The following is a 20,683-nucleotide window of genomic DNA, read 5'->3' as shown; positions in this document are numbered from 1 at the left end:
AAAGATTTGCCCTGTAGAATATAATTTAATCTTAAAATAATAAATATTATTCAAATATACTGAATTATCTTTTTATATTATTATAACTGTACCATGAAAATTTTATAGTGACTATACATAAAAATTATAATTCTACATAAATCTTTACTTTAACTCACAATTAATTATTAATTTTATATTTTAAAAAAGTCAAAATTTTGCACAGTATCAAATTTCTGAATCTCAAAATGTATTATAGATTTATTAACTTTTGACGTAACTACTCCATCCAGTTTCTCTTTAACTATTTACATATACTAACTAATCATTACTATTTAGCTTTCTTTATGATCCAGTTAAATTAAATAAACAGTTTTCATTCAGTAAATAATAAGATGTCAAATATATTAATAAAGCAATGAATTTTTTAAATATATTTCTTTGCAATGGTCAACGTTGATCTTATTTTCTTGGAAAAGATTGAAAAATATAATATTAAAAAGAAAATACTGTTAATGACCTACTATAGATATGCATAATTATTTATTTCATTTGTAATTTTAATATTTATAATATTTTGTTATGTAAATTACTTAATATTATCCTGTTCTATTTTAATTTCTTCATTACAGATTTTTTGTGTGAAACTTATACTTTCGGAAAAAAAGTTAATTCAAGATCGTCCAACTGTGACAATGTAATCCGCTTTACATACACGATTGACCTAGTTAGTAAACGTCGATACCCGAAGGTGTAATTGATTTAAAACCGGCTGTTCATCACTCATTGTCAGCAGATGCAAGATTTATTTTTTTTTTCGGTCACTAATTTCTTTCTCTCTTTTATATCGCTTGTAATCGACACTCTAAATTAATATATGGATCTGAAACTTTAGTTCGATTACTTTGAAAATACAGTATTATTAATTTCCCCGAAATTAATTTTCGGGGGAAATAATATTATACTTCATTATACATAAAATAATTTAAAAAAAAATTTTTTTTAATATTTCAATATCAAAAAATCTTTAAACATTTTATATCTTTTTCAGAGAAATAATTTATATCGTTTAAACATTTTTATGTATATTCTTCAATGGATTAGGAAATAAATTAGAGTGCCAATAATATATTTCATTTTCCTGAAATATAACGTCGATCGAAATATATCGCATCGTTTAATCGTTTTTAATAATTGATTGAAATTGTAATGGAATAGACCGGAATAGACTGATCAGGAAGCAATGAGGTAATATTGGCTGATAGGTTCAACGGAATGAGGGAACTAAACGCGGATGCCTAAGTTTGAATCAATACGATAAGTGGGCCAGGTGGGGGAATGTAAGATCGGTCAAAGAAACGGTGGGAACGGTCGGGAAAGGAACGCCAGGTGCGTTTGAAGGAACGCAGGAAATGGAGCGATTAAAAGGCGCGGCCAATTTCATCTCGCCGAAAAATCTTGATGCAGCTGATTTGTAGAAATCGAAGTTTAACACTCAGAACAAACGAGACCGATACAATTTCGATGACATCGACAGGATATGGTATGTAATGTATATTGCAATTGATATGTATCCATTATATAAGCTTATATTACTATACGTTTAATAAGTGCCATAGAACTTTAATGAATTTTGAAATTATATCATAGCACTCTTTCTCGTCTGTTCTTCCTATCGTATTTATCATTATCTTTTATTTCATTCCTGTCTTTCAAATCTCCGTCGAATACTTATTTTATTTTAAATACAAGAAGTATAATATAATACGACTGAAAAGAATAGATTTTCATCTGTGATTTTTACTGTTTATTTAATTTGCGCAAGGCAATTTTATAAATATGCGCGTGCGTAGTTTAGAAGAGAAACATACTTTGAAATTTCTTTTAGCTCAGCATTTTTGCTCGACGATTAATTAATTTTTACTGCTTAGTTACAGTACACAATCCAAACTTATAAAAATATTTCTTGTTAAACAAACAGTTTGCGATATCAAGATTCAGTACCAAATGGGTATGACAATATATGATAATATCATTAATAAATATTAATTTTCATTTTTCATCGTATCATTGCATTTCATAAAAAATTGGTTTTTTTAATTTAATTTGACTTTCTTTTTTATTACATATACAAATACAAATTAGCTTAATTTTTCCAATCGATTTTAAAGTTGAATTGTAATAATAAATAATTGTTTTACGATTGACTATTAATAATATGATATGAATAAGAGAATGAATAAGAGAAAAGCGGTTAAAGCAAAAATTTTTTTGTTCAAATTATATTTTATAAAATGTTTTATCCAAATTTTCAAATATCAATTTTCAATGAATTTTTTATATGTACTTTAAATATATATATGCATTTTATATGTATTCTTAGATCAATATTTCAGTTAGCAAATATTTGAAATAAAGATTTGAAACTCAAAATAACAAATAAAAATCTTGACAAATTTTAATAGACGTTATAACTCATATTAATTGATAAACATTGATTTTTATCAATTTTAATCACAAACTTTTTTTCAATTATCATCACAACTTTATTACATTAATAATATTTTCTCCAATCGAATTTGCTTCAAGTTTTCTTTAGTCAATATATATTTTTAACAATTCGATAAATATACGCTCAAACATTAACATCTACAAAAAAGAAATTACAAAAAACTAGATAAAAAAAGTTAATAAAGATAAAAAATCAGATTACAAAATACAGAATAGCTTTACGAAGGTATACAGACACTTAACCTGTTCTACCAGTCGGTTCACTCATCTATCTACCTCTACCTACCTGGGGCGCTCGCTGCGCGCGTGTTTTCAGCGAGAAAAAAGGGTACCGACGGGGGCGTGGAGTCGTCGCCCCGTCCTCGTCGAGGGTCTTCCTTCGTGCCCTCTTATCGCTCCCACCTCGCCATCGTATCGCAAGACGAAACGAACCGTAATAATAGTCGTTATTCGAACGATTAATCTCACGGCACACGGTTAGCACGGAGGGGGCTTGTGCGGGACCGTTCGCGGCCACGGGAGCAGTTTTCGTCGAGCGTAAACCGTACGTCTCGCTTCCCGGGTAGGTCGATACACGCTTGGGACTTGGGACACACGCGCGAACGGTGTCCTACACGAGCGATGTCCAAATTCTCGGAACGTACGTGGCGGAGATCGTCCTCGCCGGGACGACGTCACGATAAACAAGCCCGTCCGTCGAAGCCCGAGCTGACGCACGTCGCGAATTCCGCGGCCATCACTGGCCATCGCTGATTCCCGACGACCCGTTGGTGGCGCCGAGCGCCGACGCGCTCCGTGAACGGGAGAACGAAGAATCGGACCGCGGCCCGCGGCCCGCGGCCGCGGCGATGCGCGCCACGCGCCACGCGTCACGCGCTACGCGTCACGGCTTCCAAAATATAGGTCGGAATTCATAGTCCGATTATCTTATATTTAAGATCGTCTTAAATCTGAATTCATACTCATTTGTCAAATCTTAAGACTTGAGAATTTCTTAAATCTATCCTAATGCGATCATTTCATTGATTAAATAGAATAGCTCAACCAATGAAGTGGTCGCATTAGGATAGATTTAAAATTTAAGAAATTCTAAAGTCTTAAGATTTGAGAAACGACTATGAATTCGGACCATAAGATCTCGTTCAACCAATAAATTGATGCTATGCGGCTATTTCATTGGTTGAAAGGGATCTTAAGACGATCTTAAATATAAGATCGGACTATGAATACCGACCATAGACCGATCTTATAGCGTTTTCGATTGAACAGATTTTAACCCAATCCGGATTATTTTATCCGGACTATGAATTCAAGTCTTTTTTTATTGACAGAGACGATGCAATGATGTCATTAATCGCTCTCGGAGCGATTAAATCTGCTTCAATCGAAAACGCTAGGTATAACATTCAAGATCTTTACGAGTCTAGTTTTAGATCGTAAATCTTAAGACTTTATTCAACCAATGAAATGGCTGAATGAAATCTCGGAAACTTACTTGAGATGATCTTGAAGTTAAGACCGATCTATGAATTCTGTCTATAATACTTTCTTTGGAACGCATTTCAATAAAGGTAGACTGTGTGTATCAAAAATAAGTTTTATTTAATAATACACTGATTGTGAACTCGACGTTAATCATTATTTAGTGGTAATTAAAAGAAACGATCTTTATACACGGCAATGATTTATAATCTTGAATCTCTGCAAAGATTAAGATGTGACTATTAAATTATAAATACTTATATAAAAAAATACACATTGAATTATCTTACTATTCCTTCCTGCTCTGTATAAAAATTTTTTTAAGTTTTTACTATATTTATTATTGTTGATCAAGGACCTTTTTCGTTACCGCGATTATACTGCAAATAATTACTGCTAGGATAATTACAAAATTCGCAAAATCCGGGTGCTCCTTGCGCTCCTGGAGCTCCTACGACACCTGGAATACCTGTAAAGATTAATATATCATTAATATATTTTTTTAATATGAATTAATACATTGTTAATACAATATACATTATAATATATAATACATTAATGCATAATTTATATAAAATATTACAAACATCATATATATATATATATAAAATAATTATAATGAAAACATTACCCATAAAAGTTTTAATTATTCTATAAGCTAATTATAAGAAAAAATTTTTTTAGTCTAAACTTAATTCTATATAATTTTTATTCTATTCTAATTCTTTTACCTGGTCTGCCTCGCTCGCCTTTATCACCTTGTCTTCCAGGTAAACCAATACCATCGTTACCAGCAGGTCCTGTTATAAAACAATAGAATTACTATACAGTCATTCTAAATAAATTGCTGTGATAATTATCTTTTGTTGCTAATACTAATGTTGTTTTACCAGGGGGACCTATTGGACCAGGTGGGCCTTCTAAACCGATTCCCTCGAGACCTCTGTCTCCCTTTTCTCCGCGTTCTCCTGATAGCCCCTGTGGTCCGATGGGACCTTGCGGACCCGGTAAACCCACGAATCCACGTTCTCCTGGCAAACCTGGTGAGCCCGGATCACCTAAATACGATTGAAAATGGAAATCAATTAAAACCAAGACGCATTATAAATATATTTGAAAAAAGCGTTATGTATTAATTAATTTTTATTTGTAAAATACCTATGCATCTTTTTTTAAAGCAGTTTAATATTAGAGTTGTATATTATGTAGGATAAAAACCAAAGGATAAAATTTAAGATAAAAAAAAGGAATTGATTAATAATATATACTGTACTATACTATAATATAATACTGCATATAAAGCATATACTGCTTTAAAAAAATAAACTTGTTTTAAGATACGTTAAAAGCATTATAATTGTTATAATTGTTAATAAAATTACTTGAATTCTTCGCATGCGTACGATGAAAGTTTCAAATGAACTATTTTCCAGACATTCCAGAGGGATGTGTTATTTCGAGCGGTAGATACCTGGAATGCCTTGTTTTCCGGCTCGACCGGGACGGCCGTGTCGAGCCGGCCCCGGCAGCCCGGGTAGTCCTCGTAGACCTTCTGTTAATTCTTTCAGCCTTTCTGTGACACATGCCAGGATATCATTATCTTTATAGGCGAAATGATAGTATTAATCCGTTGATATCATCCAATTGTTAAATGCATCATATGATAAATCACATCATTCGCATGTGTTGCGTGAAGACGATAATGATTATGATACTTCAAGCTTTTAAATGATGATGCTATGACAACGATACTCGTTGTTGCTTGCCAAACGTTCCTTCTCGAGTTAGGTTCCTACAGTGTTCCGCTCACTATGTCCAAGATTTATCTTATCTATAAACTAACAAGAAAATCTACTAGTAGTAGCTGATTTTTAATGCGATTAATTAATGTGCCATAGATAAGTGAAAAGCGCAAAGAATTGATAACCCTGACTCGATGATGTACCTGGACGACCTTGGGGACCAGGCAATCCAGGACGGCCTGGACGACTTCGACCGGGCGGGCCGGGTGGGCCTTGCATGAATGCTGCCATCTCGGTCATCTGTTCTGTATGTATATAGATGATGTATGTATATAGATAATAAGAAAAATAATTACAACAAAATTCATATATATCCCTCTGTGTGTGTGTGTGTGTGTGTGTGTGTGTGTGTGTGTGTGTGTGTGTGTGTGTGATGTCATGGCACGTTTTTTATTTACGCGCAAAGATAAGATACCTGTGATAAGAATCAAATAGAATCATCGTTTTAAATTTAAATTAAAGTTAATTGGAGTTTAATTTATTCTACTTTTAAATAAAAAAAGAATTGACAATCGGATGATCATTCAAACTTCAATGAACTTTAATTAATATTTACGATATTGCAATAACAATAATTATTAACGAAAAATAAAATCACCTCTCAGCACGCTAGCACAAATATCACGAATTTCCGCTTCGCTGATGCTGTGGCCTGGCAGGCCCTGAAGTCCTGGTAATCCCGTTTGACCTCTATTTCCGGGTAATCCTTGCAATCCGGGTGCACCGTCCTTGCCGGGTATTCCAGGCAGTCCAATTTGACCCTCTGGTCCTCGTTCCCCAGGGGCTCCTCTTTCACCTGGCTAATTATTTATTTTGATATAAGTTTTATGTTCAATTAAGCGAATCTGGTTGAGCTTGAGCCTAAACAAAACACTTACTATTCCTGGAGAGCCTGGTGGACCTCTAGGTCCTTCGAGACCAGGATTACCAATATTATGGAAGCTACTATTTGGAGCTGAAAGACCAGGAGATCCTGGAGACCCTGATGGACCTGGCGGACCTGGTGGTCCTGGTGGACCTGGCGGTCCTGGTCTTCCTTCCAATCCTGGTATGCCTGGTACACCTGGCGGGCCCGTTGAACCCTAAAAATATATAAGTAATTTTATATTATAAAATTTCGCAATTAAGCCACTATACTTACTCAGTATAAGTATATCGAAAATTGACGAACTGAAACTAATGTTGAATAAGAAGAGCGAGTAGCTATTTTAAGCGAAGTATTTTAAAAATAGAAATATTTTAAAAATGGAAACATCTTAATGAATGATAAATCAAAAAGTGAGTTATATTCTTTAATCATTGTTATACAATATATTCGTTTTGTTCATTCTTACCGAACTTCCAGGTAGCCCACGAGGTCCTTGTTCGCCTTCTTGTCCTTTATTGCCTTTTTGACCTGGTTTTCCCTCGAGTCCTGGCGGTCCTGATTTTCCTGCGACACCTTCTAAACCTCGCAATCCTGGAGTACCCGGTTCCCCGGGTGATCCTGGAGATCCCTTATCACAGACAAATATTAATTAAAAAATGCATTATTTTATGTAATAAGAATTATAATAATATATATATATATATATATATATATATATATATATAATATAATTTATAATATATAATATATATATAATATAATAATATTATATATAATATATATAAAATAATATATCTAAAGTAATAAAATACCTGCATCCCTGGTAATCCTGGAAGTCCATCTCTTCCACTTTCTCCGGGTAATCCTGGAGGACCTATTGGTCCGACCTCTCCTTTCTTACCGGGAAGACCATCTTCACCAGGAGGACCAGCAGGTCCTTCGGGACCAAGTGGTCCCGGTATTACATTATTATTCGTCAGTCCCGGCATGCCTTGAAGAATAAAAATAAATTTTTTTAACTCACGTATTTATAAAATAAAAGAAGGCATTTTATTATTCGTATTAAATTAAACAATTTTCTTGTTCAATTTCTAATAAATCAATTGCAAACCATCTCGACCACGTTCTCCGACATCACCCTTTGCACCCGTTTGGCCTGGTGGACCAGGAGGTCCTGGTAATCCTTGAGAACCTGATGGCCCTGGTAGTCCTGTGATTCCACGAGGACCTGGTGGTCCTGGAATGTCAGGAGCATCCGTAAATACAACATTTCCTGCGGGTCCAGGGAAACCGGGAAGTCCTGGAGGACCGGGAGGACCTGGTGCGCCGTCATGACCGCGGATTCCATCTAATCCCCTATCTCCACGTTCGCCTAATATATATTATTGCATTGTTAACATGACAATTGATATGCCAAAGATAACGTTTTTAAATATTTTTACACGATCAATTGTATATAAATATTAAGTATATATTAAATATATATATTCTTTATGCATATTATGAAAGTTATTTTAGTAATAAAATTTTCTTTCTTATTGTGCTCAAATAATTTTAATTCTTCAGTTACGTATAATCGCACGATTTGCACGGACATTGCCACGAATTGCAATAAATTGATTTACAATGACTGCGAATGAATGTATCTGGGTCAACATTGATACGTGGAATATCATGTGTCGCTGAATCGTTTAATAGTCGCTATTAGAATCACGATTTTTTACAATTTACGCGGTATGTACACAATCCACTCTTAAAAATATTAATAAAAAAGCTATAAAAATATGAAACATATATAATTCGAATATTTTATGTGATCACAATCAACAAAGAAACTTACCGTCATCAATTGTCATATTTATTAACTTATAAGTTTTGACTGAACAATTTGATTGAATATACATTATTCTTTAAAAATAAATTAAGATTACGATTAAATGTAATATATATACACGCGAGCGAACATTGTAAAGTTATTACATTTTGATATAATCCAAATTAACATAATAAAAAAATAGATAGTTATTTGATTTAAATATTGCAATATAATGTTGAACGCATATGTTTTATCAAATATTCGTTTTATAATATTTTAATACTCCATCGTTCATAGAATCACGCGATTAAATATCTCTTGCTGCGATTTCTAAAGAGATCGGATTACGTGTCGTTCAGTGCTGTACGGATGCATTTAATCTATTTTAATTGGATGCTTATAATGTTCTCTTTCTAAGCAATAACCTTCATATCATACCTTTTTCACCTGGTTGTCCTTGAATACCGTCGTCTCCTCGTTCACCTTTAGCTCCTTTTTCGCCTGTATATCCTGGAAGACCCAAGTGTGACAAATTACTATTCCCTGGTGGACCTGGAAATCCTCGAGGACCTTGATCTCCTTTCAAACCCGGAAACCCCGTATCACCCTATCAAAAATTTCACTTTTTTATCGCTTTATTCGTACAAAAAAATTTTTTTAAGTCACCTTCTCCTCACTTCCCTTTTGTCATCGTATAAAATTTAAAAGTACTTACCCTTTCACCACGATCACCTTTTTGTCCCGGTGGTCCTGGTAATCCCGGTAGTCCTGCAAATCCGATTGATCCTTTGGGTCCTTGCAATCCTGGGAAACCTCTGGCGCCAGTATTACCAGGGATACCCTAATAACGTATCTTTTATAATCCTTTTACAATTCTTTTACTTGTTGATATTCCATGTAAACATATTTGATAATTTTCAAATTAAATAATAATAACATACTGTTCTTCCTTGTTCTCCTGGCGGCCCACGTTGTCCTGGAAATCCAGGTAAACCTGGTATACCAATTGGTCCTGGTGCTCCGGGCGGACCACGTAGATCAGAAGATAACTATTACAATTTCTCTTTCATGTATTTTAATTATGATTTCAAATATAATTAGGTCTCAATAAAATAAGATTTGAGTTAATCTTCCGTTAGGCGCAATATTTTCCCATTATTTTTCCCTGCTTTTAAAACAATTTCTTTAGCGCTTGGCTAACCAGATATTAAATATGTAAAAAACAATAACATATAAAGAATAAATTGTAATTGATTAATATTACAATGGATAAAGAAATTGATGTGTTAGTAACTTAAATAATACCTATGGAACATTGCGCCTAATGGAGGGTTAATGTAACATCTAATTGAAAAGAGTTATATTGAACTTACAAAATTATTATAACAACTTCATAAATATTTTATTTTCAATACTGAAAACAAACTCTTTCGCAGTTTGCTATGTATGTACATATATATAAGGTTGCGTTCAAAAACGCTCTGAGGGTAAAGGGTAGAGTCGGGTGAATCGTGGTGAAAGCAGAGTGTTCCTTACGTGCGAATAGTTTCCGAACGGCAAAAAAAGATAGCGAACGAAAGGCAATCTCGGAGGAATATTACTGTAGCCTGTACCGTGGCTGCTGGACAAACATTAATAATGACAAATTTAAACAATTTATATACAGAAAGTAATGATGATGAGATAGAAAGCAGAATGATTGAAGAAGAAAATCTTATTGAAACTCAAATAAGATTTGGTAATAGAGGCTATCGTGTGGATAGGGAACAAGTTTATATCAATGAAATTATATCAAGATTTAATAATGAAGTGTTCCGGCAACATTTTCGTATAACCAGAACAACCTACGAAAATTAAAATTAAAATTATCAAAGATCCTTGAGAATCAAATAATGCGGTTCATTATTTTCACCACTACGCAACTTGTGCCTTTCTTTTAACAAATGTACACACTCCATCGTTTCAGACGTTTTAAAAATCCCGCTACATGGAACAGATTACCTGCATTCACCCTGAAATTTAAAGGTGGAAAATTTTCCTCCCCCAGGATCACCCAATAGCGTTTCCGAATGGCGCGAGCCTTATAGCGTTTTCGATTGAACGGATTTTAATCCAATCCAGATTATTTTACTATGAATTCAAGTTTTTTATTAGCAAAGACAATGCAATGACGTCATTAATCGCTCCCGAAGCGATTAAATCTGCTTCAAGTAAAAACGCTGTTAGCGAGTGCACCCGGGTGAAGTTTCCGAACGCACTCTAAATATATAATAAATATAAATTTGAAAGGAAACTTACATTTGAACTGTTAAGTCCTTGCACGCAGGTTCTTTCGCAAGGTTTTATTTGAAGTGGAGCGGCTAGATTTTTCTATAAATACGTATTAATATTATTAGTCAGATCTTGTAAATTGTAAAATCTTATTAAAATACATATATGTATATCAATACCTACCGGTAGCTCCTCGCACGTTTCTCTTTCTAGTTTCGTGGGATCGCAATTTAAGGTCATCCATTGCATATCGATCTAACAGTAATGCGGATAATTTTAGAATGTTATGATATCTGATGTTTTATTAATTATTCGATTATAGCTTTGTATACATATATATTGCATTAGTAGAGGAGATTATTATATTGTATATATTTTTTCGTTTCCTTACATTACATAGTTTTTACATACAAAACGATATTTTTATTTGTTAGGACAGCATTACGTGTACGCTCTGGATATGAGCCAAAGAGCCTAATAGTAAATTCAGTTCTTGTCCTACTGACAATTTTAGCCTCGTTCTATGTAAAGCTGTTATTAATTAAGCAGGCTGCTTAATTGTGACGTAACGTTAGCTCTGAAAGATGGGCATTCTTCGCAATGATATATAGCGATGCAATTCGTGGATGTTAGATACATGTGCATGCAAATCGATCTTTAAATTATAGTAATAGTATGTCAAAATTTATTAAAACAATTTTACATATGGTTAAGAAACAGGATCAAGTTGATTGTATTAAATAGCGTGGAAATTAAGCTTTAAATGCAATTTCTAAAGATGTTAACAAGACTTACCGGTACAGTGACTTTACTATTATTCATTTTGGCTATCGATATATTTCCATCGACTTTAATTGATCTGCGTGGCCTTAATTCTTCCGTACCAATATATTCGCAATCAATTTTAAGCATTAATTTATCCTTGAACACTCCGAAGTTTATCTTGTGCCAACTCTTGTCGAATATCTATTTTATTAAAAAAATATATTTTTCAATATTATTATTCAATGATGCAAGTTGTTTAATAATTAAGTTTTCATTTGAACCGATTTTATAAAAAAGATTACTATAAGCCTAGAAAGTAATAAATGGATTTTAATTCTAAATGAAGCCTTGGAATTTTTCACATAAATGCTATTTCAAAACGCGTTAAGTGCCTGTAATAGCGGCAGAATCTTTGATCAAAAGATTCGGAGCGCATCATAACAGTCTTATCATTGATTCATCGATATAACGTAATCCTAATTTTTCTGTCACTTGCGTGACAGGATTTCTTACCGTTAAGAGTCTCTTGAGTGATATTTTACGTAAGAAATGATTTAACGCGATTTATATCCGTTACATCTGCCGCGTATAATGGCATGACGATATAACTCACGTGTTCACTTTTATGAAGTTATCACGTATCTCACGCACTAGCTTACATAATGATTTCGGGGGACAATTTACGAAACAGTTATAATAATCGATTGATTAAATCATTTTAACGGTAACGATTATATTTCTCTCTCTCTCTCTCTCTCTCTTTCTCCTTTTCTTTTTTTTCTCTCTTCTCCTCTATTTGTTCCTTTCTTTCTCTTTTTCTGGCACTATTGAGCACAAGTCGTTCAATAGGATTTGTGACGGTATGTTCTGCAAGTGTAATCACTATCGGAAAAGCTTAATTTTTAAATTTTGGATCAGAAATAATTTAATATAGTACTTTAATTAGATACGTAGTTTTTTGTTAAAAAATAATTTTAATAATTTTTAATAGTTTTAATTGCGTTTGTATGTATACATGTATATTTTGGGTGCGGCTAGTTATTGAAATTTTATAGACTTACAATTAGATCGATTCTCAATAACAATTTTCTTTTATTATTCAAGTTCCTTACTTGGCAAAATCAATTATTTTTTAAATTTAAGAATATGGATCGTACACATTACAACAATGCGGGACTAGCCGTTCTAGAAAAATGATAGACATGACCAATGACACTCACGCGATCATTTAGAAAAGAGACCGTTTGTAATTTTCCTGCGTGATCAATTAATGAAAAATCCAGTGTCTGTTTCCTGGGATTCATCGTTATGAGAAATTGAGCATTATCTCTCGCGTCCACGATCTTAATGATATGCCAAGTATATTTCGGTAATTTTCTAGCTCTCAACGTATACACCAGTGAAAATTCCTCTGGAAGCCCAGTAGGTGTAATATTTCTGAAAAAAAACTCAAACGTGAAAGCTATATCGCTTGATATTTTGCTAATCAATGCCTTTAATGAAATATTGTAGAAAACGATAAAAAGAATGAAAAATTGATCAGATCAATTGTAATCGTCAGCTGTGATTTGATGGAAAAATATACACAAACAATATCATATATATATATGTATAATATATGTATATATATATATATATATATATATATATATATGTATATATATATATAATAAATAAATATATGTATATATATATATATAAAATTCAAATTAGAATAGAATGACTTTTTTCGATTTAGTTTCAAATACTGGAATCAGGAAATTTTTGGTATAAAGAGGATGCTGACTACGCCACTGTTTCTGTGCAAGTTAATTTGAATACTTTGTCGGAAGGGTGACATCAGTATCTTTCTCAAGCCGATATGCCGTCTGCATGCGATTGCTGCCTCGGACTTTCGTCATACTACTATAATGCGTATTCAACAGATCCAATTGCAACTTGCTGATGAAGTCGAAGGTCTGTAGATCGTCTTCGCCAGGCTTATAACCGTTGCATAATCCATGTTTGTTGATAGTACTTTCTCCCATAACGTGTTCTATCAGAAATATAATACTTTGTGAGTAAGGTAAACGATCCATATCGATTTGATTCTGGATCAATCCAATATAATACTTACGGACAAAAGTTATTTGCGTTACAATAAATGTCCATGTTTGCAAATCCATTTTTCGTGATCAAATAAGTCTGAAACAATGATAATGATAATAATAATAATAATAATATATAATATATATTATATATATATAATATATAATATACAAGGTGTTAGAAAAGTCTGGAAACGGTGAAATATCTCGAAAACGAAACGTTTTTGAGAAAAATGTTTCCAACCAAAGTTGTAAAGTTTCGAGGGGGCCATAAGATGGTACCATTGGTTTGGCCTTGAATATTGCAACTTTGAAGCCTTATAACTCGAAAAGTACTTCACGATAAAACATTTGATTATAGTGTTTTGGAAAGCTCTCGAGATAAGCTACAAGAATTTGCAATAATATATAGGATGGTCCATTTAAAAAAATCGACGTGATCTTCACATGACCTTCAAATATAAATTCAAGGTCAAACCAATGGTACCATCTTATGGCCCCCCGAAACCCTACAACGTTGGTTCGAAACATTTTTGTTAGAGAAGTTTCGTTTTCGAAATATTTCACCGTTTTCAGACTTTTCTAACACCCTATATAATATATAATGTATAATAACAATAATGCGTTCAAATCGGAAAATAATAATAATAATAGACAAAATAATGAATAACCAATTAAACAAAAGTACAAAAATATAATTTAATATTATAGGTATATATGGCGGTTATATATATATATATATATATATATATATATATCACTGATAAATGTATATAATTACTTCATATTGTTATAATTGATATTGCATATTACTGCTAAAATCATATTTCATACATCTAAATTATATCGATTGACATTATTGATCGTTTATAAATAAAGCGAATAAATCTATTTTCATAACTTAAAAGTATAATAAATGTATAAATAAAATGAAGCGTAATATTTTTAGACAATTGAGTTTTTCAGAAATCTTTATTTTTTTATTCTTTATGATTCATGATCAAAAGGAAAATTACATATTTGTCCGTTCATTCTAGAAGGATAAGTTGTGGCAAAGGAGTCGAGAGATAAGGCACGAATAAAATGTTGGATAGCGAAACGAATAGTATTATACGTATTTTGTACATATATTTCGCTATTTACTTATAATCTGATAATTATTAAGTGAAAATTATGCTTTTTTTAACAATTTGTAGGAGTAGAGATTAATTTAGTTTGAAATAATATAATGTCTGGATTGTTTTTTCTTATCAAGAATGCGTAATCGATAAGGACATGGTTTCACAGGATGTACCCAGTAAACACAGAGCAACAGTAATAATTTCTCACTCAACAATATAAATGTTATGTACAAAGCATGTTGGATATTGCAATTACATTGTTGAGTAAGAAATTATAACATCGACGTTGTTGAGTAGGAAATTATTACTGTTGCTTTGTGTTTACTGGGTAGTCTTATAAAGCCGACAGATAACAAAGGAAGTAAACTGACAACACTGGAGCGGCAGCCGACTCTAAACAAGCGACGTTGCCGAGATAAAATCTTCGTCGGCAATCGGCAACGAGGTACAGAGAGAGAGACGGTTGGATGATTCCGTGTTATGAAGTGTTGGTTTGAATGCCAAAATCTATTGTGAAAATCTTCGAAAACAAAAAGGTATGAAAATCATTGGAGCCTTGCATTATCATCATTTCTACGGAAATATTTAGTTTACTTTGTTCATTTTGTATATTATCGTTATATAAGTCAAATATAGGATAGAAACTATGTCGATAATGTTAGATGTAGAAACCACAAAGCAGATAATAAGTTCCTTCGAATGTCGAAACTTTTGAAGATATTTGCGTAATAAAGTTGTAATCGAATATTATTTCACGTAAATTACATTGATACACATCAGAAATTTTATAATTATTTTTACTTATTGTTAGTTATAATTCTATAATTAATCTATAAGCGATTAAGTAAAATTCTATTCTATAATTACATGTCTATAATTAAATAAATATAATCGTTAACATATAACTTGTATCCAACTTATGTTGTGATTATCGCATTATGTTTAATATTTGAGAGACTATTTTCTTTTACGCCTTACTGTACCTCTAGTGTTTACATAGTTTTTATCAATCTTAAGGTAATCCTATAAATATAAAAGAATGTAGAAGAAAAACAAATCGTATTTCTCATTTTTTTCTTTCAATATAATAACATTTGAAAAAATGTTATTAAATAATTGTTAAGAATGTTAAAGAGAGAGCGAGGGGGGGGAGAGGGAGAGAGAGAGAGAGAGAATAATATAATCTGATATAGTTCTGATTTAATACTGTTTAGTATGATTAAATTATTGCAGTATTTAGTGATTATGTTATCTTAAAATATATTAAAATATGTATAATATAAAATCAATATTACTTTATCTTCGATATTATTATACGATAAGAAAAAATTTATATTTCATATAATATAATCGTAAGACGATTATCTAATAATATAATCGTAAGACGACTATCTAATAATATAAACTCATGATTTAATTGCTTTAGTACAACTTTTAATCTTACAAATCGCAACTTACTTCTTATACGTATCTTTTTACAAATTGTAACCCACTTCCTAAGTAGCACTGTTCGTTTTATAAACGTTTTCTAAACGAACATGTGCTATCTGGGTTCTCATACGTATCGTTGGTATAAATGTTACATTCATGATGAATTCGGCTCGATAATCACATTCGCTGGCACATCCTTAACATACCATAATTCGTATGAATCTCATAATTCGTATGAATTTTTAATAATATTGTCCACGTGTGCGTTATCGCAATTCGAAAACGAGTATAAGCTCAATAATTTTAATTAAATTAATACAAACTATAGTTATTAAATATAAGATTATTAGATATAATACATCAATATTATTATATAAAACAAATTCGTCAATTCGTTTTTGGTTAAAAAAATAACTCAACAATTCGTCGAGCGTTGTGGATAGATTAATTGATCTAACGTTCAACGAATCATTTCTTGTCAATTTACTAGACATTATTTTCGAGATACTTACCTATATATACAACATGTTATGAAATACATTTCAGACAAAAGCCAAATACGACTGTTGCGAATAACATGTATGTATGTACATAATACACGATCAACATGACAATTGTCTTTTGTCTCGGCATCAGGTCGCGTCATGGTGATCCGTACACGAGGTGGCGCCACATCAGAGTCAAAAGGTTCGAAGAAGTTTTCATCCCTGTCAAGCGAAGTTTATGAGTAAACGAGTCGGCAAGATACTGCGCTGTGTGACCACAACGACTTTTCAGCGAACAACCGAACAGAACAACCGAAGAATACTCATTTTAGGATTAGTTAACTTGAATAAAATGCGGGCATTCAACGATATGCAGTTAAACAAAAGAAGCTTCCGTGTTCCTGCTGGTGTGACCCTGCGAGAGTGTAGTGTCGTCATTATCGGAAGTACATGCAAGATATGCGGTAGAGATTTTAAATGCGAGAGCGATGTTTCTCTGCACTCACGATGGCGACACAATGGAAATATAGAATCGTTAATCGACGATCTACACTACGAGATTTATCTTGAAAGCATCGGTCAGAAATGTGATATATGTGATATGCAATTTCAAACTGCTTCGGACTTAAGGATACACAAGCGACTGATACACAAGCATGGTACAAGATCTAAATACAGAAAGAGACCAGGAAAAGAAACAATTCGCGTGAAATTCAAACTAAATGGAATAACAACAATGGATGTAAATCTGAATCGAAAGTACTTAAAAATGGAAAACATTCTTAAATATTTCATCGACACCGGTACGCAAACTCCGGACTCGTTCGAAAATGAGAATCATCAAGATGACTGCGCTGCGGATATCGATTTGTTTCTCTCGGACCATGTTGTGGATAACAGTTATATACAACATATACAACCTTACAAAGCCGCAAATCGATACATTGTAGATAAATTATCTACCAAAGACGACGCACGTTCTACTGCTGTAGTGGGGAGAAGGCTTTTAGAGATCTCAAATACTCCCCATAGAGACGTAATTCCTAGTAATGGCTCATGCGAAGAATATGAAAATCATCGCAATCTTACTTCTCAGGACAATATAGCGGGCACATGGATTAAAAGTTTTTTTAATAATTTAGACATTTATAACAAGGAAAACTCACAAAGAAAACTTAATGAGTCAGAGAAAAAAAACATATATTGCCAAGCTGAATTTGTATTGAACGATAACAAAATTTCTCTCACCTATCAGCGAGACAAGTTTGACAAAACAACATCACTAACATCTAAACAACTCTCAGCTAGCGAAATCCGTTACGATCCTATCAAACGGCCTAATAAAACTACAGGAGAAAAAGAAAGTGCTAAATTAATAAACTCTTCGATAGATTCTGAAGAAATAATAATCATTGATATTGAAAATAATAATAAAATCGGTGAAACTGCGACAAAGCATTCGCTTGCTTCCTTAACTCGAAATTCCTTTAATAGAAAAAATGAATCGATAAAAGATAATTCAAACGTTGATGATGACATACAGGAAGTGCTACGAATAACAAGAAGAAATGTACAAAGCGATATCAACCACGAATCGCCTAATCGTACAGAAAGAGAAATTTTGGTAATGAAACAAAGCACTGGTAATGAAACGTTTACGGATCCCGCACGACAAGAACCAATTATTTGCTCAGAAAAATGCAACACTCGAGTTACAGCAAATTTTGAACCCTCTAGTTACCCAGCATTTACAACTATGACTGAAAGTAGTTATCAGTTTTTGGCAAATGCGTTCGACAAAAAACTGGGTATTTATGTGGAAGATATGCATCATTACGGAATCTATTACAACGAAGCAGAAATTAACAATAATAACGTAGAAGAACATGCTCATCAAGGACTTTTCGAACCTCGGATGCAAGCAGAGGAGCCATAATAAACCAATGGATTAAAAGCGAATGACAATCGAAGTAGCTGTGCTAAATTGAGCGTATGTTGGCAAAAATTTATTGTATGTTGAATGACATGATTGTAAATCGTAATCTCTTTCCAAGCCAAAAGAGAATGTGCCAATATGTTAGTTTTCTTTATTGTTCCTTTTTTATTTTAGAAAAAAACATTAGTTATTAATATTATATATTTTATATATACAAGTATATAGTCATTAATTTATGCAAAATCAACAAAAGAAAGTAAACTTTTCGCTATCGTCTTTTTGTTATCACTGTCTTTCCTTATCTTATAAGTTATATAAATATAACTTATACAGTGTAAAGATAAAATATATAAGTACAATGATATAGTAATTAGTATATAAATGTAATTATACTAATTTCAATTCTGACAAAAGAACTTGCTCTCTTTCTCTTTTTTTGTTATCTTTCTATCTTCATAATTAGTTACAATCTGAGATATATAAAAATAGTTTACAATATTTTTGATAATTGTAAAAATTTATGAATCTAAATAATTCACAATTATTAATTTCTTTTGTCTCTTAAAGTTACAAAAAGTAAAACTTTAAAAAGTTGGTAAGATTTTTCTAAATATTGTTAATTAAAAATTTAAAGATAAGAAGAAGAAAGAACGAGAGAATTGCTTTCACTAAGTGCTATTCTAAATATTACATATATAATATTTGTATTTTTTTAACTTATGAATGTATTGTCGATTATTATTGTCGTTATATATGTCGATAACAGCTGTTTTATAAATAATATAATAATCGCATATATTAATCGGCTAATTCATTTGTGCTAGAAATTGATTTATATGATTATTGATTATAATCGCGTAAGTCTGTGCATTAACATTCCTATTATATATATATATATATATATATATATATATATATATATATATATATATATATATATAATAGGAATGTTATATAATAATTTACAACTTTATATATATATATATATAATACACATACACACACTCTATATATATGCATGTGTGTGTGTGTGTGTGTTATTAAAAATAATTTTTATCTATATAAAATTTTGTATGTTACAAAAAACATAGAAGCTTTCATGTAATAGAAAACGCTTCCAAAAATTCATAATTTTCAAAACAAGTTTTTTTTGTTTTTGTCTTCATCATAATATTGCGGGTAGCACTATTTTTCTCTAGGGGTAATATTTCTGCCAAAATGTCGTTTTCCCCCTAGCACTAAGGTATATTAGCAATACCTTTATTTTTTTGAGAAGATATAAAAACATAATATTTAAGAACTTTTTAAATATATCTTTTCTATATGTTTGTAATAAATATTTGTTGAGAATCTCAAACTCTCTGTTTGTTATATACCGTCATTAGACTAGCACTAAGGTATATTAGCAATGCTATTATTTTTTTTTAGAGAATGATATAAAAACATATAATATTTAATAACTTTTTAAATATATCTTTTCTACATGTTTGTGATAAATATTTGTTAATAATGTCAAACTTTGTTTTATATATATATATATTTATATATATATATATATATATATATATATATATATATATATATATATACCGTCATTGATAAAAGCTATATAAGATATAAATGTACCTGCAGTAATAATGAGTTAACAATAAGTAAATTTTAATGAACTAAATGACAAATTTTACAAAATTAAGAATTCATTTAATTAAGGTTAAAATTCTATTAAAAATTGATCGTATATTATATAGCAATTTCGCGTATAGTAATAAAAACGTCCACTTATTACCGTATTGTCGCGTGATCTTGTTGCTTCTCGTCGTTGTGTATTGTGAATATCACGTGTTTGACACGAGCGTAGTGAAACCTTGATGGAGAGGGATAGAGAACTTCCGTTCATATATCGCTGTTGATTTCATGCAACGTTTCAACATGTATGCGATTCTTTTCTTTCTTTCTGAACGTGACACGTTATTTCCCGCCACGTGGTCTCACAAGCTGAATTACTCTCGGGATACAGGATGTGACGCGACGCATACAATAGTCGTATGCTAACTGATAAGCTCGTCGGACTGAATTCCTCCACCACGCGAAAAGACCCTCTAAAGTAGGAGACCGATCCTACTACTGAG

General features: G+C 32.0%; 3 protein-coding genes and 1 long non-coding RNA gene across 12 annotated transcripts in view; 2 read left to right on the top strand and 2 right to left on the bottom strand.

Annotated features, from left to right (window-relative positions):
- LOC140664882 (dystrobrevin beta) overlaps positions 1–3,271 on the bottom strand; it is a 13,931-nt gene extending 10,660 nt beyond the window's left edge. For 2 of the 4 annotated variants that reach the window (XM_072890502.1, XM_072890510.1), the window contains exon 1: positions 2,777–3,269. The gene's annotated coding sequence lies outside the window, so the exon portion shown is untranslated. Of the gene's footprint in view, positions 1–2,776 lie in introns of all 4 variants that reach the window. The other 2 variants (XM_072890494.1, XM_072890486.1) reach the window with 2 other exon arrangements.
- Positions 1–7,952, top strand: part of LOC140665034 (uncharacterized) — a 9,517-nt gene extending 1,565 nt beyond the window's left edge. Inside the window, exons 1-3 of one of the 2 annotated variants that reach the window (XR_012046540.1) lie at positions 969–1,522; positions 5,871–6,021; positions 7,811–7,952. This is a non-coding gene — a long non-coding RNA (uncharacterized lncRNA). Of the gene's footprint in view, positions 1–968; positions 1,523–5,870; positions 6,022–7,810 lie in introns of those variants that run through there. The other variant, XR_012046541.1, reaches the window with a different exon arrangement.
- On the bottom strand, positions 4,220–20,683 carry LOC140664863 (uncharacterized). Of its 5 annotated transcripts, none has more exons than XM_072890442.1 (19): positions 20,341–20,681; positions 13,611–13,678; positions 13,316–13,529; positions 12,715–12,931; positions 11,525–11,695; positions 10,913–10,984; positions 10,757–10,828; positions 9,400–9,507; positions 9,174–9,299; positions 8,897–9,065; positions 7,754–8,014; positions 7,455–7,633; positions 7,109–7,270; positions 6,653–6,856; positions 6,373–6,574; positions 5,918–6,019; positions 4,863–5,030; positions 4,704–4,772; positions 4,220–4,441 (listed from the first exon to the last, which is right to left on the bottom strand). In XM_072890442.1, exons 2-19 carry the CDS (start codon positions 13,657–13,659, stop codon positions 4,323–4,325), a joined length of 2,664 nt encoding a protein of 887 aa, XP_072746543.1. In that variant the 5' UTR covers positions 13,660–13,678; positions 20,341–20,681; the 3' UTR covers positions 4,220–4,322. The 5 variants fall into 5 exon arrangements, 4 of the variants coding, with proteins under 4 accessions (XP_072746543.1, XP_072746552.1, XP_072746573.1 ...); XM_072890451.1 differs by lacking the exon at positions 5,918–6,019 and adding an exon at positions 5,444–5,545; XM_072890472.1 differs by lacking the exons at positions 4,220–4,441; positions 4,704–4,772 and having other exon boundaries at positions 4,930–5,030; positions 5,918–6,014; positions 20,341–20,682.
- On the top strand, positions 15,125–18,945 carry LOC140667486 (uncharacterized). The gene is made up of 2 exons (XM_072895498.1): positions 15,125–15,238; positions 16,770–18,945. The coding sequence occupies exon 2, from the start codon at positions 16,857–16,859 to the stop codon at positions 18,552–18,554; it is 1,698 nt and encodes a 565-aa protein (XP_072751599.1). The 5' UTR covers positions 15,125–15,238; positions 16,770–16,856; the 3' UTR covers positions 18,555–18,945.

Source organism: Anoplolepis gracilipes, chromosome 1 (assembly GCF_047496725.1).
Source record: "Anoplolepis gracilipes chromosome 1, ASM4749672v1, whole genome shotgun sequence".
Classification (NCBI taxonomy): Eukaryota; Metazoa; Arthropoda; class Insecta; order Hymenoptera; family Formicidae; genus Anoplolepis; species Anoplolepis gracilipes.
This window is presented reverse-complemented; position numbering and strand designations above follow the sequence as displayed.

Bases quoted from the DNA above. Each gene is read 5' to 3' on its own strand.
- LOC140664863 (XM_072890442.1), bottom strand. From the start codon at position 13,659: ATGGATTTGCAAACATGGACATTTATTGTAACGCAAATAACTTTTGTC. The intron at 9,508-10,756 runs GTAAGTTTCCTT...AAATTGTAATAG, and splicing joins AAGGACTTAACAGTTCAAAT to TTATCTTCTGATCTACGTGG. The intron at 9,066-9,173 runs GTAAGTACTTTT...AATTTTTGATAG, and splicing joins AAGGTGATCGTGGTGAAAGG to GGTGATACGGGGTTTCCGGG.
- LOC140667486 (XM_072895498.1), top strand. From the start codon at position 16,857: ATGAGTAAACGAGTCGGCAAGATACTGCGCTGTGTGACCACAACGACT.